Here is a 22,230-nt window from a genome sequence, read left to right on the forward strand (position 1 = left end):
TGGGGGGCAGGGAGCTTTGTTCAGAGAAAGACATTAACATCCTTGAAAAACCTGGTGAGGGGGTCCTCCTGGAGGGCTAATTGAATCTAGAGGAGCGATGGGGCGTGGTGGACAAGCTGTTCTATCACCGAGAAGGTTCAGATGGAGACGTTGCCTACGGAAGGGAGGTGGGTCAACATCTTTTCTGTCACTGGAGGGATATCCTAGAGGTTCGGAACAGATGGAGGGAGGGAAGAATTGTAGGGCCTAATCATGACCCCCCCCCGAGGATGGCCACGTTCTAACCCCTGGATCCCGTGCATATGTCCTCGTCGCTGGCCAGAGGGACTCTCAGGAAGGGATTACATTAAGGCTCTTGAGATAGGGAGATTATCTTGGATTATCAGGGTGGGCTCCGTGGAATTACAAGCATTTTTATAAGAGGGAGGCAAGAGAGTCAGACTCAGAAAAGATGGGAAGAGGTTATCCCACTGGCCTTGAAGATAGAAGAGGGAGCCAGGAGCCAGGGAATGCAGGCAGCCTCTAGGAGCTAGAAAAGGCAAGGAAGTAGAATCTTGCCGCTAGCCTCCAGAAGGAACTCAGCCCTGCCGACACCTTGATTTTTAGGACTCCTGACCTCCGGAACTGTGAGATAATAAATGGGCGATGTTGAAACCACGGTGTTGTGGCAGTTTGTTAAGAAGTGATAGGAAGTGAATGCAGTGCGCTTGCGTGTCTTGGGCGGGGGGGCATCTGCTAACACATGCGGAGAGGTGGAGAGAGCTGGCTTGAGCCAGGGGAGTGGTGCAGGTGAGTTCAGGTGGGGTGAGCGAGCTGCAGGTGCCCGTGCCCATGAGACACGCAGGTGGTCTGTCCAGGGGCACGCCGGCGCATGCTGGTCAGCCGAGGACAGGGGTCTGGGCGTAAGGGACACAAAGCACATGAATGGATGCAGCTGAGGCCCTGGGAAGGGATGGGCGATGGGGGCCTGGAGGCAGAGAAGTAGGAGGGACTGAGGGCTGCTGGGCTTGCGCAGGGCACGGGGCTCTGTGTCCTGGCCATGGGCAGTTTTGAGATGAAAGCCATGCTGCTGGGGATGGAGGTGTGAATGGGAGGTGAGGAGAGAGCCAGCAAGGGTGGATGGCTTGTTGTAGAAGTCTGGCCGCTGTGAGCAATGATTCTAGGTCAGCTGTGTGCCACGTTCCTCCTGCAACAGCCCTGCAGGTGAAGGTTGCTGGCCTTCTGGTTCTGATGAGGGAACCCGGGACTGAAGAGGGTAAGCACGTGATCCCCACCTCCCGCGGCTGACACACGGTAGACCGTGGCTTCTCCACGATGCCAGGCTTTAAGGATGGGAGGCGAGGTGGCCTGTTGCCAACCAAGTAACGCCGAGGCAGGGTGTCAGTCGCTGGTGGTTGTAGTACTTGTACAAGGCTGTGGGGCCAGGGAGGAGGGGAGTGGATTTTGACTGGGCAGATTGAAGATGGGTCTTGAAGGATGGGTAGAAGTTCAGCAGAGGCGAAAATCTAGGGCTGTGCTCCCTCCCCTGCCCACAAGAACCTACACCTTGGGACAGCCCAGCTGGGCAAACTTAGGGTCTCGAAAGTAGGCAGCTTGCCCGGGTTTGCGGGCCCGGCATGGGGCTGGGGTCTGGGGAAAAGGGAGAGGGGGAATCCCTGGAGTTTGCAGCCTGGTCGCAGACCAGCTCTACCAGTCGAGAGTGGGCGTGGCCTGCATATCAGGGCCCAGGGGCCAGCCCTGTTGCTCCGTTGGAGGTTCCTTCCTAGGGCCTTGGAGCTGTGAGCTGTGACATGTGGATGGGTGCGGGGACGGAGTGGCTGGAGGTGGCGGGACCATGTGGAGGCTCTGACCTTTGTGATCCAGAGAGGTAAGAGGCGTTCAAGGCCCTGAGAGAACAGACGTGCAAAATGGCTCAAGAAAGCAGGGCGTGTGTGTGTGTGTGTGTGTGTGTGTGTGTGCGCGCACGCGTGCGCATGCATGCGTGTGTCCTCAGTCAGGGTTTCAGGTGGGGAAAAGCAGGAATGAGGTTGGTTGAACGGAGGGAAGAGGGGAAAGGTGGGGTGAACTGCAGCACTGATTTTGGACCACGATCTGGAAGCATCGTATCCCCAGTAAACTGGATTCGTTTGTCAAATCCTCTCTCAGAGCCATACTCGATGTCCTTTCTTGACCTTCTGCTTGCCTTCAAAAGCTCTGGCCTTCATCCAGCACAACACGTTTCCTTCTACAGCGCCTCAGTGTGTACACTCTACTCCAGTAGAAATAACGGTGGCGCTAAGGATGAGCACCTGTTCCGGTTTCTTGAGCACTTACGATGTTGCTGGGTCTGTGCTCAGCACTTGACAGCATGATCTCATTTGATGCCCCCGTGAAGTTAGATATTATTGTACCCATTGTACCGCTGAGAAAACTGAGGCCTGGAGAGGGAAGTCATTCCGCACAAAGCTAAACACCTAACGAGTAGCTGAGCTGGGGTTGCAACCCAGCAGTCTCAACTCCAGAACCCACCCTCTCGTTCTGCCTCCTGGGCCTTCTCCTCCTTCCTTCCTTATCTCCCCTGTGCCTCCCTGCTGGCCTCAGTTGACTTTATTCTACTCATCCTTTCTGCGCAGCACTGGTTCCCTCTCTTTCTCCCCTCAACCCAGAGGAAAGCTGGTCCCACGGGCCAGGGCCTGCATTTAGATGGACCCGGTGTCCATGTCCACTTCACATCTCTCCACGGCCTGGCCGCCTCTGCCGGGGTTTTGCCCTCACCTCTGGCTGCTTAGAAAAGAAATGTCCCCTTCCTCTGCCTTCTCATCTCATTGGGAATGATAAATCCCAGAAATCCTTGCCAGGGTTGCCAGGCCACCCTCAGCCACCGGCAGCCAGCGACGATGCTGCAGGCCTGAGGTGTTTGGGAGGGCAGGCAGCTGTGTGGTTTGGTGACGGGAGGAGGAAAGAGGAAGCCAGCACAGGGTGTCTATTTACATTTCTCGTTTAGACTCAGTCTTGTTCCAGAAGGGATTTAGGGTAGCCTAGCAGGACACATAAAATAGAACATCATAGCATATTAAAACTTGGAGAGACAGAAGAAAGAAAAGCAAGGGCGGAGACCCTAAGACGAGCCAGGAATGAGGCTAAAAATGCAGACCATAATGACCCATGTATGTGCTTTTAGCTATAGGGGGTCCAAATCTGGCAGCCTCTGGGGAAAAGGCAAGCCTGGTCAGCTCCCAGTGCCAGAAGTGTCCATGTCGCAAAAAGTCCCTAGTTAGCGCCTGGGGAGTCTGCCCTTCTGGGCACTGACACTGGACGGGAGATTTCCCGGGGGTCCTTATAATGTGGACGCCGTGTGGTGGCATTGTTCACCTGCTGTTGGTCAGCCCCTCCACCTGCGAGACTCCTCCTGTTCTGGGGGAAGCCGAGGTGAAGTGGTATTTCCAGCGTTTCTCATTTCAAGTTCCATTGTAAAATGGAGATTTATTTTGGGAAGCTTGAAATTGGACGTGCCAAAGCTCGTGACACAGCTTCCAGGACAGAGGGACAGGGAGAGAGGGAAGTAGAGGCAGACCCTTGCAATGTTGTGAGATGTCAGTGGGAGCAGGCAGGTGTCACCGAGTTGGGGAGAGCGCAGAGAAGGCAAGAATAACAGGCTAGTCCGGGATGAATAACGGGCTTGTCCAGGAAGAAAAGAAGGAACATTTGAGACAGGGTGGCTTGTGTGTGTGTTTGTGTATGTATGAGCAGATACTTTCCATGCTTGTTTGCTCATTTCTATTAACTCTTTATTTTAAAACTTCAGACTCTGTGGAAAAGTTATCAGGATAGTATAATAAACACCCACACACCCTGCCCCTAATTTACCCATTGCTAACATTTTAGAACAGTTGCTTGAATCTCTCTATATATATACCGACAGGCGTGTGCACACACACACACACACATTCTTTTTTGTTTTGTTCTGTTTTGTGTTCTGAGCTGCTTGAGAGATGGTTATAGACATCAGGCTTTATGGGCCACGCGCTGTCCGTCACCACTACACCACGCTGCTGTTGCAGGGCAAAAGCCACCAGAGACAGTACGGGAATAAATGAGTGCGGCTGCATTCCAATAAAACTTTATTTGTGAAAGCCAGATGTGAACATCACATAATTTCAAATGCAATTCACATTTCATCTACATTTCATACATAAAATCATATAAATGAAATTAATATGAAAAAACGTTTTTGGAATCATTAAAAAAATGCCAACCCCAGCTGTATAAAAGCAGGTAGGGGGCTGCATTTGAACTGCAAGCAGTAGTTTGCTGACCCCTGCCTATGTCCCCATAATAGAATTATTTTATGCAGGAAAGTTAACCGTGAATATGATACTGTCTCAACTGCAATCCATATTCACATCTTCCCAGTGGCCCTGGGGAAGTGGCCTTTACAGTCTGTCCCCCATCCAGGACCCACTCAAGCATCGCACGCTGTGTTTAATTGTCATGTCTCATTAGTCTCCTTTATTCTAGAACAGCTCCCCTGCGTCGTTTTTTTCTCTCTCAGGATATTGACTCTTTGGAGAAGTCCTGGGCAGTTGTTTGCAGAACGTTGCACAGTTTCGATTTGCCTGATTGTTTCCTCTTGATAGATTCAGATTGTAGCTTTTTGGCACGAAGGATGTTGTGTCTTTCTCCCTGTAGATAGCAGGAAGCATGTGAGGTCAGTTTGTCTTATCTTTTACCCAGTGGTTTTAGCATTACTGTTGATGATTCTTGCCTGCATCATCAATTATTATTCATAGTTTAAAATGACTTACATTCGGGGCGCCTGGGTGGCTCAGTTGGTTAAGCGACTGCCTTCGGCTCGGGTCATGATCTCAGGGTCTTGGGATCGAGCCCCGCATCGGGCTCCCTGCTCCGTGGGAAGCCTGCTTCTCCCTCTCCCACTCCCCCTGCTTGTGTTCCCTCTCTCGCTGTCTCTCTCTGTCAAATAAATAAATAAAATCTTTAAAAAATAAATAAATAAAATAAAATGACTTACATTCTACATTTACTACATGATGTCCTTCTGCCAAAAAAAAAAAAAAAAAAGAAAGAAAAAGGTGCTCAACATTCTTCTTCACCCCATCCCTCATTTTTAAAGTTATTTTTAGCATCAGGATGGACTCTTGAATCTTTTTTTTTCTTCTGTGTGTTCTACTCCATTCTTGTCATTATTCATTCTGACGTTTAAATTGCCCTAGATTTGGCCAGCAGGAGCCCATTCAGACTGGCTCCTTGTCATTATTTTCATACTTCTCTTACTTTCTGGTACAAAAAGATGTTCTAGCCATCTCTCCCAGGAGCCCTAATTTGCTTTAGTGGAAATGGTGTGCAGAACTTAATATCCCTGGGCACTAAGTGTGTGCATGGCTACTGGGGTCTCCTTGCTTCTAGGCCTGAACTAGGTTTTGAGGGATGAGTTGCAGCAGGGAGCACGGGTGATGTTGAGCGGGGAAAGGTGATAGGGGATAGCGGAAGTACAGAGTATGCTTAGAAGGAAGAGTGGAAGATGATGCTAGAAAAGAGTTGCTTTTCTCATGTTCTAAGATGTGATGGATCCTTAAAACACTATCAATTCAATATCAGCTTTTCCAGGAATAAAAGTATGTACATCAATCTTAAGATTCCTCTTAAGATCAGAAGCATTAAATGGGCTTGCCTTGTATAACTGTTTGACAAATGCTGGTTGTTTGGTTATGAATCACAAACCGAGCCAAAGATTCCCTGCAAATATGTACTATGCTGGTGAACCAATTTTGGCTGGAACTGTCGTTCTCAAAATCTATAATTTTGGAATAGAAGAGCATGAAAAACTCTTCAGAATTGGCCCAGTATTTCCAGTGTGAAGGAGCTCCTAACTTGACCTTCACTGTTCCTTGTCTTCTCAGCACTTCTGTGGTGGCGTTTCTCCCCTGTGTCATATTGAGGTGACTTTTTAAGTACATGAATGACCATAGTCACTATGCTGTATGTTGCATAGCCAGGGCTTACTTATTTCACTTTGATCATCTTCACTCCCCACCCTCTGCCTCTGGCAACCACCAATCTCTTCTCCATATCTAGGAGTTCAGCTTTTGGTGTTTTTCTTTTTTAGAGTCCACATATAAGTGAGATCATACGGTGTTTGTCTTTGTACTTATTTGACTTAGCATCATGCAGTGAAGGTCCATCCGTGTCATTGCAAGTGGCAAGATCTCATTCTTTTTCACGGATGAATACTACTCCATTGTATATCTCTACTACATCTTCTCCAACCCTTTATCTTTCCGTGGGACACCTGGCTTGTCTCCACATCTTGGCTGTTGTAAATAACTCTGCAGTGAACGGGGGGTGCACGTAACTTTTCACTTTAAGTGTTTTTCTTTTTTTTTTTTTAAAGATTTTATTTATTCATTTGAGACAGAGAGATACAGAGAGAGACAGAGCATGAGCAGGGGAGAGGCAGAGGGAAAGAGAGAAGCAGGCTCGCAGCCGAGCAGGGAGCCCAATGTGGGGCTCGATCCCAGGACCCTGGGTTCATGACCTGAGCCGAAGGCAGACGCCCAACCATCTGAGCCACCCAGGCGCTCCTGTTTCTTTCTGATAAATATACCCAGACGTGGAATTGCTGGATCACATGGTAGTTCTATTTTTAAGTTTTTGAGGAACCCCCCCATGCTATTTTCCGTGGTGGCTGCGTCCATGTACATTCCCAGAGCCGCGCTCAGGAGCTCCCTTCGCTCCACATCCCCCTGGCCGGCACTTGATCTCCCTTGTCGCCTTGATGTTAGCCGTTCTGAAAGGCCTGAGCGGATAGCTCATGGTGGTTTTGATCTGCATTTCCCTCATGGCCAGTGAAGTTGAGCACCTTTTCCTATATCTGTTGGTCAGGTGACTTTTAATGTTCTGGGCGGCGGGGGGCGGGGTGGGGGTGGCGGGGGGCGGTGTCCCAGTGTTACATTAATCTCATGTCAATGTTACTTGAAAAGGTATAAGCACAGGTGTACGTGAAACATTTCTTCTGGCTCTTAAACAGCTACAACTCCCAAGGCCAACTTACAAGTACAAAACGAACAGAAGGAGACCAACCAACTTAATTCAAACGAATGAAATCAGTATAATGTGTCGGATGATGTTTCACTGGAACAAAATTGCTGTTTATCGGGTGACCCCTGTATTTTCTCTGTCTCTGTTTGAAACACTGGGGAATCTTTTAGTGCACCTGTTTCCTACCCTTTTCTTTGCCAGAAGGCACCCTGTGCTTATTAAGTGTGCGTTTGCTCTTCTTTCTCTGGCTCACGGCAGATAGCAGTAAGTGGTGTTTTTCTGGTCAGCTGTGCCGTCTAGAAATGCCTCCAAATTCGGTGGCATCGAACTGGGGTTGCACACTTTCTGTGTAAAGGGCCAGATTGTAAATATTTTAGGCTCTGTGGACCCTACATGTCCTCCTCAGTTCTGCCCTTGTAGCGGGAGAATAGTCGGGTGTGGTGTGTTCTAGTAAAACTGTTTATGGATGCCAAAATTTGAATTCCATATACCTTTCACAAGGTGAAATATTCTTCCCTTGGTTTATTTCCAGCCACTGAGAAACACACAAACCGTTCTTCGCTGGTAGGCCATCCAACACAGGTGGTGGCTGGATTCCCTTGCAGGCCATAGTTTGCTGACCCGCGGCACAGAACTGCAGTCTGGCATGCTTGCTCATGTATGTGCTGGCCCATCTGCAGTTCCTCAGTTAGCCTGGAGTGTCTGCTGGTGGCCCGTGGGGGGCTGATTTCGCTGGGTGAGGCTGGGCCGCTGGGCCGCAAGCCACGGAGCGAGCTTGTCGCCTCACTGTGGAGCCAGGTCTGCTCCATGTTCTGGGCCCAGGCTGAAGGAGCAGGGGCTCCCTGGGGAAGCTCTTCTCCCGGTCAAGGCAGAGGCCCCAGATGCAAGCCCACCCTCACAAGCACATTTCCAGTCTTTGCTTGCTTGGTGTGTGCTAACATCCTATTGGCCAGGTAGGTCACAAGGCTGAAGCCAAGGTCAAGGAGAAGAAGTACTGGCCACCTGTAAGAGAGAGCCCAGTGCAGAATCACATGACCAAGGCCCATGGGAGGGTTGGGAATCAGGGCCAAGAATTCAGTCAACCAGAGGTGCCAACCAAGTTACAAGCCCAGTACTCTTTGGGACGGAAATCTCCTCGTGATTCCCGTGTATTAATTTTTTTAATGAAAACATTGAATTAAAAATTTTTAGAGCAAGCTTTTGGATCTTGAGAACATATCCAAAAACCCTCGTTTTGAGAGACACTAATTTCTAGTGAACTTCCTGGCTTTAAGAATAGGGGACTTGGGGTCTTCTGGTGTTCGAAAATTCCTTTAGGATGGGTCTTGTTGGAGCCCGATTCAGCAGCCTTAAACCCCCGGGGAGTCCTCAGCAAAAGCTAGTGAGGCTTGGCCGACAGCAATACCTCTAACAGCCACCAAATTGTTGCTGTTTGTTGGGCACTAAAGGATCTGTGTGCCGTAGCTCTGTATCCTCACAACCATACCAGCGGACAGGGGTACCTCTCCCTCTTTGTCCAGATGGGGAAACTGGGGCTTCAAGGGCCAGATTACTCGTCCAAGGCTGTGCCACTAATCCTGGGGTCAGGACTTCTAACCAAAGCTCCAGCTCCTCATCTCCAACCCCATATGCGAATGCCCACATACCATCCCCTTGGGTCTTCCCACTCACACGGAAACTCCTGTTTCTCTAGAGAGTACTTTTCGAGCAGATAGTATAACGTGGTTTCGTTCTCCTTGTCTGATGAATATTGGGCAGATTTCTCTTTTTTTTTTTTTTTAAAGATTTTACTTATTTATTTGAGAGAGTGAGCAAGCAAGCTCGAGTGGGGGGAGGAGCAGAGAGAGAGGGAGACAAGCAGACTCCCTGCTGAGCGCCCAGTCTGACTTGGGGCTCCATCCCAGGGCTCTGAGTTCATGACCCGAGCCGAAAATCAAGAGTCAGACGTTTAACCGACTGAGCCACCCAGGTGCCCCTTGGCAGATTTCTTAAAACCACTTTATTGTGATATAGTCACATACAACACATTTCACCCATTTGAAGTGTGTGATTGAGTGTGTTTAGTTTATTCCCCGCTGTATGCAGCCACCACCCACCGTCAGTGGTAGGACACTCTCATCACCTCAGGAAGAAACTCTATCTTTAGATGTCACCTGACCTTGCCCCCTCCCCCCTCTCCCTTCCAGCCCTCAGGAACCACTGATTTACTCTGTCTCTGGAGATTTCCCTGTTCAGATCCTAGGGGATCAGTGAATTCATATGAATGAGTACGTGGCCCTTTGTGACGGGCTTCTTGCACTTAGCTTGATGTTTTCCAGGTGCACCCATGCTGGGGCAGGTTAGCACTGTGTATGTAGCATTATCGTTCCTTTTTGTGGCCTTATGACTCCATTGCGTGGACACAACACATTTCATTCCTCGATTTACCTGTCGATGGACAGTTGGGTTGTTTCGATCTTTTGGCTCTTCTGAACAAAGCTACTATAAACGTTGGTGTGCAACGTTCCTGTGTAGACATGTTTTCTCTTGGGCATCTACCGAGGAGTGGAATTGCTTGGTTAGTGAACTCCATGTTAATGAACTCTGTGTTTAATCATCTGAGGACCTGCCAGACCACGTCCCCGAGCACCTGGACCATTTAGCATCCCCACCAGCCATGTGTGAGGGCAGGTCCCTCATCTCTGTCAACTTTTGCTGTCAGCCAACGTTCTGATTCTGGCCATCCTCGTGGGTATGAGATGCTGTGTCAGTCTGGAGCTTTGCTTTGTTCTCTGCTTTTTTTTTTTTTTTTTTTTTCTGACTCTCTCTCGTTCCTTTCTCTGATTATGGGGGACGGAGGTGCTGCTTGTGTTCCGGGTGCTTTCCACATCAGCCCTGTCAGCTGCCTCCCTCTGACCGGTTAACCTGGAAGACCCTGGACATCTGTAGCATATTTAAAGTTTGTTTCTATTTACTTTCCCTCTGTCCACAGGCCCCTTTCTCACATCGCTGCTATTCCAGTCCTTTTGCCCAAGGGCTCAACCCACTGGTTTCACCAAGAGGCAGATTTATTTTTTTTTTAAAGATTATTTATTTGAGAGAAAGAGAGAAAGAGAGAGCACATGAGAGAGGGGAGGGTCAGAGGGAGAAGCAGACTCCCTGCCAAGCAGGGAGCCCGATGCGGGACTCGATCCCGGGACTCCAGGATCATGACCTGAGCCGAAGGCAGTCGCTTAACCAACTGAGCCACCCAGGCGCCCCCAAGAGGCAGATTTATTGAGGTTGAGTGTGTCCAGGGTAGCGGGTAGTTGGTCCTGAGGCTGGTAACAAGGCCAGGGGGACCTCAAGTGGACTTGAGTGGGGAAGAGCTGTCTGAGCTGGTTACGGGGCTCTGGACTCAGTCATTCCTACCGCTTGAGGGACGTGCGTCCTGGGGCCAGGCGCTTACTTTCTCGGAGCGCTGGATTCCTTCTGCCTAACATGGGGATGCACCATCTATTGGAACATACCCTTGTAAGTTGTGAGTCTTGAGGCTGGTTGCATGCAGGTGCATAGCAGGTGACGAGCAGATCGCAGATCTCTCTGTTATCTCCAGTTGGCGTCACATGGCGTGGTGACGTCATACTACAGTATGTAAAACCCGGATGTGGAATTTGGGATTGTATGTGAACACACCTCATTTACCAGGTCTCCAGGCCTTTTTTTGAAATTAAATGAAAGAGTTTTAGAACGATAAAAGGAGGCACCAATTCCATTATCTGTTAAAAGGGGGTGAGGGCGGGTTAGATCTGGTTCTTGAGCAGCTGGAGTCACCTAGGAAGTTATACTCATATACCAATATTCCCAAAGCGCTGTACACATTTTAAGGGACCTCCCCTTCGCCTTGCCAGAGGCCAGCTGTAGACACCCGGCTAGGAGGCCAGGGCCTAAATAACCTCAGAGGCCCCCCTTCCAGCCCAAGTGTTCAGTTCAAATTCAGGTTCAGGCCGGCCCCTTTTTCGCTCTGCCATTTCAGTTTGCTAGATTGGGAAGTGGCTGGAGAACAGAAGCGTTTGCTGTCTGCCTCCTGGGGTTCTGGGAGGAGCATCTGAGATGTGCAAGAAGTGCTTTGTCAACTGTGAATAGCTCCATAAATCATTTTTGTAACCGCTTTGCTCCAAGAAGAGGTGCAGGGCTGAAAATCAGAATGCTTTATGGATTCCATGGGTTCCTGGAAAGTTGCAAGCAAATCAGGTTTTTTGAAAATCTAATCTCTGCAGCATCCGGTGATGGCACCATTCAGAGGGGCCCAACAGCGAACCCTTAACGGCAGTGGACGTCCTGCCACCAAGCAGAATGTTCCTCTGTATTAAAATGCAGATCTTCACGTAGCAAATCTGCTCAAGCCCACAGCATAACTGGGAATTCTGAGGGGGTCCCCAGGACTTTCCTGGTTGGTTCTGATGGGGTCATCAGAGGGAGCTTGGGGATAATGCCCATCTCTCTGCAGAGTGCTTAAGAGGCGGGCTGTACCAGCAGGGACGGGAGTTTGAACAAACTCTGGCTTCACCACACATTTCTTCTGTGGCCCCAGGCAAATAACCTAGTGGCCCTGAACCTCAGTTTCCTAATCCACAAAATGGGAATCATGATCGTAGCTAGTTCACAGAGTTGTGAGAATCCAGGAAATGGTGTGTCAGAGTCCATGGCACAGGGAAATTTGGTTTGTTTTTGTTTCTAAACTGGCTGTATCTTTTTTAAGAAGATTTATTTATTTTAAGGAGAAAACACACTCTTGCACGCGAGCGGGGCGAGGAGGGGCAGAGGGATAGGGAGAGAGAGAATCTCAAGCAGACTCCTTGCTGAGCGTGGAGCCAGATGCAGGGCTCGATCCCACGGGGCTCCATCCCACCGACCTGAGCCGAAATCAAGAGTCCACTGATTGGACACAGTGGTCCACTGAGCCACCCAGGTGCCCTTGAAATGGCTTTTTGAATGGTAGCCACTGGCGTTTCGTTACTGATGTCTTTGTTAATCATCAGCACGGTTGGAAGTAGCACCCTGATCCATATGGGGGCCCAGACTCAGGTTTTGTATTATTTTCTGAGGCTCTAGCCACATAGAATCATACAATCCGAGTTTTAGACAGAATTTTAGAGGTCGTTGAGGACAGAGTGAAGACACCACCTCACAAGAATACTCATTCAGGCCTGTGCCCCTGTAAGTTGTCCTGGCCCCCCCCCCTCCTCCCACGTGCTGGTCCTTCCCACATTTGATGACGGCTCTGCTTCCTCTCGCCTCTTCTTCCCCGGGCTAAGGGACCCCCTTACCGCGCCGGCCACCCTTCTTCGGTCAGGCCTAGGTTGTCATCACGGCACAGGGTTCAGAGCCCAGGAGGGTCCTAGAAGTACTGGGTGTAGAGGGGCCAAGGAGTTGACCTTGCAGGATAAGGTGAGGGAGACACTGGGAGACCAGCCTTCTGTGGGCTTGGTCCCGAGCCTCTAGCCCTGGCTGACCATTCCTGGACCATCTCCGTCTCAGGACTGGAGGCCCACAACCTGCTGTCTACTCAAGGTGGCCTGGGCTTCTCCGTGACATGTGACATGGTCTGTAAGCTCTGTGTCATCCTGCCCGCTCCTACTCCTTCTGCCAGAACGCCCTCACCTTCCTCTTCTCCAAGACTTCCTCTTAGATTCCACATTTCCCAGGAAGGTCCTCAACTGACTCCCAGATCCCGGCTTCAGCTCTGAGTTCCCCTTTCCACCGATTTGCCTGCCACCGTGCTGCCCATGGGCTGTCACAGTGGTCTCTCTCCTGTGGCTCCCTGGACTCTGAAGTTTTGTGAGAGCAAAGACATCATTGTCTCCCTGGGCCATCATTTTTTTTTATTTTTTATTTTTTATTTTTTTAAAGATTTTATTTATTTGACAGAGAGAGACACAGCGAGAGAGGGAACGCAAGCTCGGAGAGTGAGAGAGGGAGAAGCAGGCTTCCCGCCGAGCAGGGAGCCCGATGTGGGGCTCAAACTCAGGACCCTGGGATCATGACCTGAGCCGAAGGCAGACACTTAATGACTGAGCCACCCAGGCGCCCCACCTGGGCCATCATTTTATCCACAGAGCTGGACACTGTAGCCGCTGCCTCAGTGGTTATCTGTTAAGTGAATGAATGAATGCTCGGTTTGAGAAAATCCTGCTTGGTGGGAAAGATAAGGCCAGAACCATCCCTCAGCAAACCTCCAGATCTGAGCCAGCATCAGAGGCCTGAGGCGGTCCCCCCATCCCTCTCAGCTCCCACCAGTGCCTGTCTGCCCAGTGGAAGCCGTAAAAAGGCAGATCACAACAACTCCGTGTTGACCCTCAGACCTCCCACTGCCCAGAATTGATGAGAGCTAACAGTTAGTTTCTTCATTAAGAGACCAGAGATTGTGATTACGGTCATGACCAAAATGCTAATGACAACCGTTTACTGAGTGCCTCCCACGTGAGTCATTACGGCAGGGCTGCAAGGGCTGGCCTTTACCCCATTTTACAGATGTGGAAGCTGAGGCAAGGCCAGTGGAGGCCAAGGCCACTCACTTATAAATGGTGAAGCTGAAATTCTAGCTGATTCCTCTGGCTCCATGGCTCTTAACTACCTGCTGGGTGCTCCTGTTGCTGGCTGCAGGGCTTAGAGATGCTTTTCTTTTTCCCCAGGAGAGAGAGGAGCGATCAGAAAATGGTAACATAGGGGGATTTACATTATGATACAGTACAGGGTTTTATGAAGTTCCAGGGGAAGGTCCCTGAGGACTGGGGCACCATCTGGGGAGACTGTTGGGGTGTGGATGGTGGGGGGCAGAGCCTGAGCTGCATGTTTTCTCTTTTGGTCTATCTGAGAATTTTAAGCTACAAAGGCAGTATGGCCTTATACATAAATAAAGCAAAAGCCTCATCTTGCTTTCTTCTTTTGGTTTCCTCTAGAGGTAACCAGGGTTGAGAGCTCAAACGGTGTTTCCCACACTTTCTGTGCACATACAAACACACGCTAGTCACCGTGGTGGTGGTTGGGGGTGGGGGACGCAAGCCGATTTCCATGGTGTAAATGCTCCCACCATGGCCCATTTCAAGGTTCCGGCGTGAAGTCACTGAACCGGGCGGTGGGAAGAGGTAGGTACTAGCAGCTATTCTGTAGCATTTCTACTGTGCAGATACAGTAGATGCCCATTTCCCTCAAGAGCACCGATGATAGTAAAATAGAAGATAATTAGGAAGTGGTAAGCGTTGAGTATTTATTACCTCCAAAGTATCATTTCTTGAATTGTACGTTTATATAATTAAATTTCTAATAACAGCTGTTTAACAACTGGTTCATGAAATTCTGGAAGATTTCAGAGTCCGTGCTTATTAGCCACTGCCAGCCAGCTTCAGCACACCACTCATTTCCTTTTTCCTAAAATATCAACATTAGATCACTTTTTTTCTTTAATTCACTTTTTCCTTAAAAGGCTCTTCAGCCAACCATTCATTCGTTCAGCCAGGATTCTGTCCCATGCCATGTGCTGTATGGAGGATCTGGGGCCAGGCCACCATCATGAACGGGTGCTTTGTCTTCACTAGCTTATGGTCCAATGAGGGAGACAGTCGATGGCCAAGCTGACAAATGAACACCATCAATGTCAAAACTGCACTGTGCAATTAGGTCTCTAAAAGGAAGTGACAGATGATGTCATAGAGATAATGCTGTGGGGGGCTGGCATGCGGAGGTCAGGAAGTGGCAGGGGAGAGCCTGTTTTAGGTTCAGGTCAGGAAAAGCTTCTTCGGAGGAGGAGGTGACAGAAACTGAGACCCAAAACATAAGAAGAGACCAGTCATGCAAAAGTCACTGGGGAGAAAGGTACAAAAGGCTATGTTCACTGGGGATATGTTCACTGGGGTATCTGTGAATTGTACAAACCTGCAGAACCATTCTATACATTGTTTCTAGAAAACTCCTTGTGTAGTAAAAATGGGAAGGCCCCCCACCAGCTTCATGATGGTGGTTAACCTTGGAGAGAGAGGGTGAAGTTGGAGACAGAGATGGTCTTCAGCTATGTCGAGGTGTTTTCTTGAAGCGAGCAAGGCAGAGGACAGATACAGCTGGAGGTCATTTTTGTTGGCGGCCACATTATTCCTTATAATTTCTGGATGCGTGAAAAATTCCGTGATTGTTAATTTTTTAAGAGTGGGGCAAAGAGGTCGTAGGCAGTGAACCATCCAGTGTAAAGCCTCACTGTCAGGTGCTGTGGCCGCAGCACATGAAGGGGAAGAGGGAGGCCCACGTCGGGGAGGTCCGCAAGCACGGGCCTTGGAGGCTGTGACCACGGGTGCAGATTTTATTGTAAGTGCTGCAGGTGATCCTGGGTGAGTGACGTGAGGTGCTTTACATCCATAAAGATGACAGTCGCTGCTGGAAGAAGAACATGGAGAGTGCAGAGCACCATCAGGGGAGGGAGTTAGAGTCTCCTGTAGTTGTCTGGAAGAGAGCTAATGGCTCAGACCAACATGGAAGCAGGACGCAGTGGAACCAGAGGGGCAGTTTTGACATCTGATGGCAGGACTCGCTGAGAGATTAGATGGGACGGGGGGCGTTGAGAGAGCAAGGGATGAAGGGTAACTTTCTTTGTTTTTGTTTTTGTTTTTAACAGCTTTTTCAAGATATAATTTATGTACCATACAGTTCACCGATATTAAGTGTGCCATTCTTTGGTTTTTGGTAGTACGAATGGCTTTCTTTTTGAAACCTGAGTAGATAGTGGTTTCAGATACTGTGATGAGGACAGTAGGAGGGGAACAGGCGTGGGAGTGGGGCCTGGGGGGGTTACATTGGGGGAGGTAAGTTTGAGGTGCCCGTGAGACAGCCAGGAAGGGAAGTCACATGGGAAATCAGATAGTCTCAGCTGGGGCTTGAGGTGAAGATTGTGAGTAATGAACAAGTTGAGAGTCTGGAAGTAGATGTGAATATCCAGAGAAAGAGTATGGGTAAAGAAGGTGTGTGTGGAGAGGGCAAAGGGGCTTCTAGTCCAGATGCGTTGAGAGTTCATGCTTTGACCAATCCCCACCCTTTTTTTCCCAAACATTACAGTGAGAGTCAAAAAAAAAAAAAAAAAAAGCCCCCGCCCCAAGACCAAATCGCTAAAACTAATGAAGACAATGTTAAAAAGACAGCCTCTGAATATCAATGACAAGTGAATTCACTCTAAAATGAAAATTGTATTCTGAAAATGAATTTAAAATAACTGTTTAGGATCCATATCAGGAATAGGTTTGACTGTGAGTAACTAAGATTCTAAATAACAGTGGCTCAAGCTAAATGGGAGTTAAATTTTCTTTTATGAATACACTCTAGGCCTGGTGTTGTGGCTCTGTCCCACTAAGCTCTCAGGGAACCAAGCTCGACCCCAGTTCATCACTATCTCAGTGCTTGGATTATCCTCATAGTTTAAGTTGGTTGCTAGAACTCCAGCCATTACATCTGCATTCCAGGCAGTAGCATGGTGGAAAGGCATCTATCAGCTGTCTTTTGAAGAAGTTTTCAGGAGACTGACACATGACAGTTCTACCTACATCCTATTCGCCAGAACGTAGCTAACAGAGAAACTAAGAAATGTATTCTGGTTTTTTTGTTTAAGTTTATTTATTAATTTATTTAGTAATCTCTACACCCAACATGGGGCTCTAACCCATGACCCCAAAATCAAGAGTTGTATGCTCCCCTGACTGAGCCAGCCAGGCACTCCAAAATGTATTCCGTTCTTACAGGTAGCCAGGTGCCCAATTATAATCCAGGGGTTCTGTTACCATGGACAAAGGAAATAGTAGATAATGAGGGATAATTAGCAGTCTCAGCCTTAGGATCCTTGAAGAAATAAAGGAAGGACAACACGCATTAAAAAGAACAAAACAGTGGATTTTTGTTTGAATTTAAAACCTCTGCTCTTAGATATCGTTAAGAGAATGAATAAACAAGCCTTAGATTAGGAGAAAGCATTCGTAAATCATATGTCTGATGATGGACTGGATCCAAAATAATACTTTTAAAAAACTCTCAAAACTCAATAATAAGGAAAAAACAACCAATTTTAAAAATGAGCAAAGATTCAAATAGACTCTTCGCCAGAGAAGATATGCAGCTGACAAGTAACTGCACGAAAAGACGCTCAACATCATTAGTCATCAGAGAAATAAAATTAAAGCCACAATGAGATACTGCTTCATGCCTATCAGAATGGCTAAATGAAAAAGACTGTCCACACCAAGTATTGGCGAGGATGTGGACCAGCTGGTGGGTCCATACGCTGTTGTATGGGAATGTAAAATATTGCAACCGCTTCGGAAAAACAGTCTAGCAGTTTCTTAAAAGTTACACATATACTTACCATGTGACCCAGGCATTCCCCTGCGAGGTATTTGCCCACAGGAGATGTGTGTGTCTACAGAAAGACTTATAACTGGATTCTGTTAGCAGATTTACTTGTACTAGCTAAAAACTAGACGGAACCCAAATATCCATTAAGAAGTAGATAAAAAAGCAAATTGTGGCACATCCAAACAATAGAATACTGCTTTGCTTCCCACCACAAAGGAATGAAGTCTGATACACACATCAATAGGGACAAATCTCAAGATAATTGTGTTGAGAGCATGGCTTCTATTTGATATCATTTATATAAAATCCTAGAAAATGCAAAGAAGTTTATGGTGACAAGGAGAAGCTCACTAGTTGCCTGTGGACTGGGGATGGGAGGGATGGAGAGAGGCAGGAGGGGACGATTCTGGGGCACAAGGAATGGATGTGTTTGTTTTCTTGATTGTGGCGATGGGTGTGAACAGTTGTCAAAGTTTATCAAATGGTACATTATATGTCAGTTATAGTTCAGTAATGCTGTTGGGAAAGGGAAACAGAAGGAACGTGACTTTGTGAAACAGAGAGGTGGGATGAAGAAATGAGGGATATGAAGACTTTGGGAATGAAAAATATTCATTGCATTAAAATTGCTTATTTAAAAAGAAAGGAAGAACGTTAATACGTGGATAGATTTTCGACTGGACACGGTCAAAGAGAGAATTAGTGAACCGGAAGAGAGTTCTGAGGAATATTCTCAGAGCACTGCCCAGAAAAAGAGAGAGAGAAAAATAGACAAAGGTAGTTAAAAGACATGGGGGATAGTCCCAAATATGTTTAATAGAAATTCTACACGAAGACACTGGAGAAAATGACTGAGAAGCTGTACTCAAAAACTTAAGAGTTTCTCAGAATTTTCCAGAATGGAAGAAGAGATATGTCTTCACCAAGGAATATGCTCATCGAGTAATGAGAATTTTAAGGAAGTAAATACTCCACTTCAAAACCACAGAGGGAAATTGCATTAAATCAAAAATGAAGGGAAAGTCTTAAATTTTACCCTCGACAGCCTATCCACAAAAGAGTAACAGTAGCTTCCTGAACAGCCTGTGGCAGCCTTTTGGGCAATCTTCCAGGGGCTGAAAGAAAATTAAACAGTCTGCTACAAACTCCATACCCAGCTGAACCCTGATTCAAGAGTGATGAGGAAATCAGGACATTTTACAGAAGTGAAGGGCCCAGCCCTGCGGGGCTTGACCAGTTCAAGGTTGGGGAGAGGAGGAAGCCCCTCTCACATGTGCTTGGTCATCCAGTGATGGCCTCTGTTTCTCACAGAAGCTAGAGGGAGAGAAGAAGGGCTGGATCTAACTTCCAGCGTTGCAGTGCGGGGCTCCTGGAAGTGCTGCTCATCCACCATGTTCCCAGTCTTCTGTTAGGACAGGAGAAGGAGATGGGATTCCAGGCCCCAGCTCGGTTTTCAGTCCTGTATCGTAGCAGGAGGACAAGCAGAAGGGAGGGAGGCCCTGGCTTGGGGAGGAGCCCAGGGACATGAGAGCCTCTCGAGGGTAGAGCCTTCTAGACTCTCTCTCTGTCTTCCAGATTGTGGACAAGAATAACCGCTACAAGTCCATAGATGGGTCAGATGAGACTAAAGCCAACTGGATGAGGTGAGTCCTGCTTTCTGCTGATTTCCCGGGAGCCTTGCCCAAACTCCGGAAAGGAAGCCAAGGGAGTGTGCTGGGGCCTATGAGGTCTCCAGTGGTGGAGGCCCCTGAAGGCCCCGGGACTGCTGTTTGCAGGGTTTGGGATGTGTAGAGCTCTGGGGGACCCTCTGGCTTCCCCAGCCTTCCATCGGGGGGCTCTGGAGGAGGCCTGTGGGTTACAGAGGGACCCCTAACGTCTGCACATTTGTCTCTGTGTCTGGAGTGCCCGGGGCCCCCAGCTCTGGGCAGCATTGCCGCCACGGCGGGGGCGTCCCTCCACCTGGGACTCCGACCCCTCTCACAGGGCTGGCTCCTGCCGGAAGGGTGCAGGACTCACCCCAGTGCAGCTGCCAGCACTTGTTGAAGTGGCCCCATGGAAAAGGAGGCTTCCGGCACAGTCTCTAGCTCAGTTTTTGATGGTACTTGCTGCCCAGGCATGAGTACTTTTAAGAGTGGTTTTACTGTCGTGCCGTGTTTGGGACAGAAGTTTGCACCAGGAGGATCCTTCCTGGCCAGCCAGAGAGAGCAGGAGACTGGCCCAGGGCTGCCCAGGGGTGGCTGGACTGAGCCTGGAACTGAGGACTCAGCCCACAGCTCTCCTGTTGGCTCTGTGCTGCCGGCCCGGGCAGGGGTGCCAGGGCCCTGCCCAGAGGGGTCTGCGCGCCGTGTGGGAGGTCAGACTTGCACTGGCACCTCCTTGGTGCCCCTCTCTGGGCCCCAGAAGGGGTGACGGGGTGTGGATCCGGGCTGGGAGGGATAGGAGGGCCTCGGGTGGGGCCCTCTGTGGGCGTTTGTGTGGTTCTGTGACCTGTGGCAGTGGGGGGATGCTGGAGAGGTTGTGCTCAGAGGGAGGGCAGTCAGGAACTTTCTAAGAGGGCGTTTGCTGTACTTCAACTCTGCCCACCTTCCAAGCAAATGAGGAGAAGTTGGTTGGAGGTGGGGAGGCTATGGTGAGGTCTGCTGTCCCCTTCCCCGGAGCCTTCCTGCCCACCTGTGCTCCCCACCTGAGAGCTGTGGATGGGGGGCTGGGAGGGCGAGAGGGGCTGCAGCTTACACTCTCCAGAGCACGCTGGGATTTGTCCTCTTATTTGTCGGGGCGGCTCTTCTCACTGCCCCTTAAGAGGGGCAGAAGCAGAGGTGCCCAGGGACAGGTGGACCCCTCCCTCCAGCCCCCTTTCACATCATCTGGTGCGCTGGTGCCCTGCAGGGGGCTCCGAGAAGGCCACAGACACACTCCTAACCACCTTCTCCCCGACCACCCGGGGCCAGTCAGCTCGGCCCTTGTAAGTCCCCACCCCCTTGCAGAACCGATCGTGTAACGGGGTGCCCTCGATGGACTGGCCCTCCCGGTCCTCCCAGGACTCCCACCTTCCACCGTGGAAATTGTTTTTTTTTTCTACTGCCGTTGTCAAATGAAGGCACAGATAATGTGCTGCAAGGGCCCAGATGACAGAGCAGGGGGTCTTTGAGCTGGGCCCTCCCAGGGGCCAGGATTGCATTTGAGGGCACTGTGACCAGGGACACAGAAGTGGAGACCAGACCACCGGCCTGGGCTTCTGTTCCCTGTGGCTCCCGTCTGGCTCTAGGCAAGCAAAGGAGCGTGTGTCTGAGTGCAGTCTGGCTTCAGGGCCTTTCTGCACCGTTGCTTCCGAGGCTCCAGAAGCTTTGCAGGCCAAGCGGATTCTGTGCCTCGATGCCACCCATCTCTGATCTTTCACCCTGGGGACAAGGCTTTACCACAACCCTCGGGAAAGACATCATCTGAGCTAACTTAGCGATCATCCGACACCCCAGAGATTCTGACTGCATCGGGCCGAGGATGAGCCCACGGTATTGGTATTTCTAAAGCTCTCCATAGCGAGTCTGACATGCTGCTCTTGAGAACCTCTCCTCTGTTCTGCCCTTCCTGCTACAGCGGTAACACTGAGGTCCAGAACAGGGCAAGATCTTATGCAAGATCATGCCGTCAGGGGCGGAACCAGGACTTGAACCTGTCTCTGGACTTCTGGGCCCGTGTTCTTTCTGCTTGTGTACAAGGGCCCAGGCAAAAGCATGGCCTCCTGGGCTGTGGGTGGGGTGGGTTCTGCTTCTGCTGCCTTGCTGGCCTGGGGTCTGTCCCCAGCCCCTCCTGTCCTGTCTGCCAGCTCCATTCTGATGCAAGATGGCCCCAGGGCAGTCACAGCTGCTGGGGCCCCTCTCATTCAACACTCAAGGAGTAGGTGGGGGTTGGGGGTGTGGTTTGTTGCCACGGAGCTGTCCCTCTGGTGGTAGTTGGAGGGGAAAGCCAGTTCATGCTGGGAACCTGCCTTCCCTCTTAATGTATAGCTTCCTTTTGCGATAGCTCACTCCTGTGTGCAGACATCTTCTCTTGTACTGTGACAACTTAGGGTCTTGTGCGGGATTGGATGGAGTTGGTGAGTTTTTTCAAAAAATTAAGTGGTGGGCCGGGAAGAGAACGGGCATCAAAGTAATGAGTGTTGACTTTACGGCATCCCTATGCTAGGGGCTCTGCATTCATGAGATCGGTGGTCTGAAACCAGGGGCTGTTTTGCCACCCGCCATGTTGGGTGGTCACAGGTCTGCGAGTAAATGCCAAGGATGCTGAGAAACATCCTACATGGCTCGGGACGCCCCTTCCCACTCACAAAGAAGTTTCTAGCCCCAAATGCCAATAGTGGTGAGACTGAAAAACCCCTCAGGAATTCCTCCTGGCAGCCCTGGGAAGCGGCTCTAGAATTAGCACCCTCATTTGATAGAGGGGGAGGCGGTTTTGCGCAGGAGACTCAGCGTCTAGCTCCAGGTCACTCTGAGTGAGTGAGGGTGAGTGACGATGTTGAGGGGCCCGGGCCTCTGGCACTGTCTTGGCTTGGTAACAAAGCCCCAGCCTTCCTTTACCCTGAGCCATGGTGTTCTGGGTAGGTGGGGTGGGGAGGTGAGGGCTGAAGGATCTTTGTGCCCCCTAGCCTCTCGCCGCGGTTGCGGGGAGCAGCCGGAGGAGTGACTCGGGCTCCGGGTTTCTCCTCCGCACTTTGGGTTCCTCTCTTGGGTGGTTCTTGCTCAAGGTTTCAGTCAGTCAAGCAGCCCCTGGCTACTCTGCAGATGGAAGCCAAGGTCACTCCTGGCCTCCGTCAGAGCGGAACTTGTCTCCCTGTGGGCGCTCACGGACTGCTCC

At 49.8% G+C, this 22,230-nt stretch overlaps 1 protein-coding gene across 3 annotated transcripts in view; it reads left to right on the forward strand.

Annotated features, from left to right (window-relative positions):
• The window catches only part of PRDM11 (PR/SET domain 11), a 79,732-nt gene that overhangs the window by 36,814 nt on the left and 20,688 nt on the right, over positions 1–22,230 (forward strand). For all 3 annotated transcript variants that reach the window (XM_027581158.1, XM_035723086.1, XM_027581160.1), the window contains exon 5: positions 18,955–19,022. In XM_027581158.1, coding sequence (XP_027436959.1) covers positions 18,955–19,022 — 68 coding nt within the window. The remainder of the gene's footprint in view (positions 1–18,954; positions 19,023–22,230) is intronic.

This window comes from Zalophus californianus, chromosome 11 (assembly GCF_009762305.2).
Source record: "Zalophus californianus isolate mZalCal1 chromosome 11, mZalCal1.pri.v2, whole genome shotgun sequence".
In the NCBI taxonomy this organism is placed as follows: domain Eukaryota; kingdom Metazoa; phylum Chordata; class Mammalia; order Carnivora; family Otariidae; genus Zalophus; species Zalophus californianus.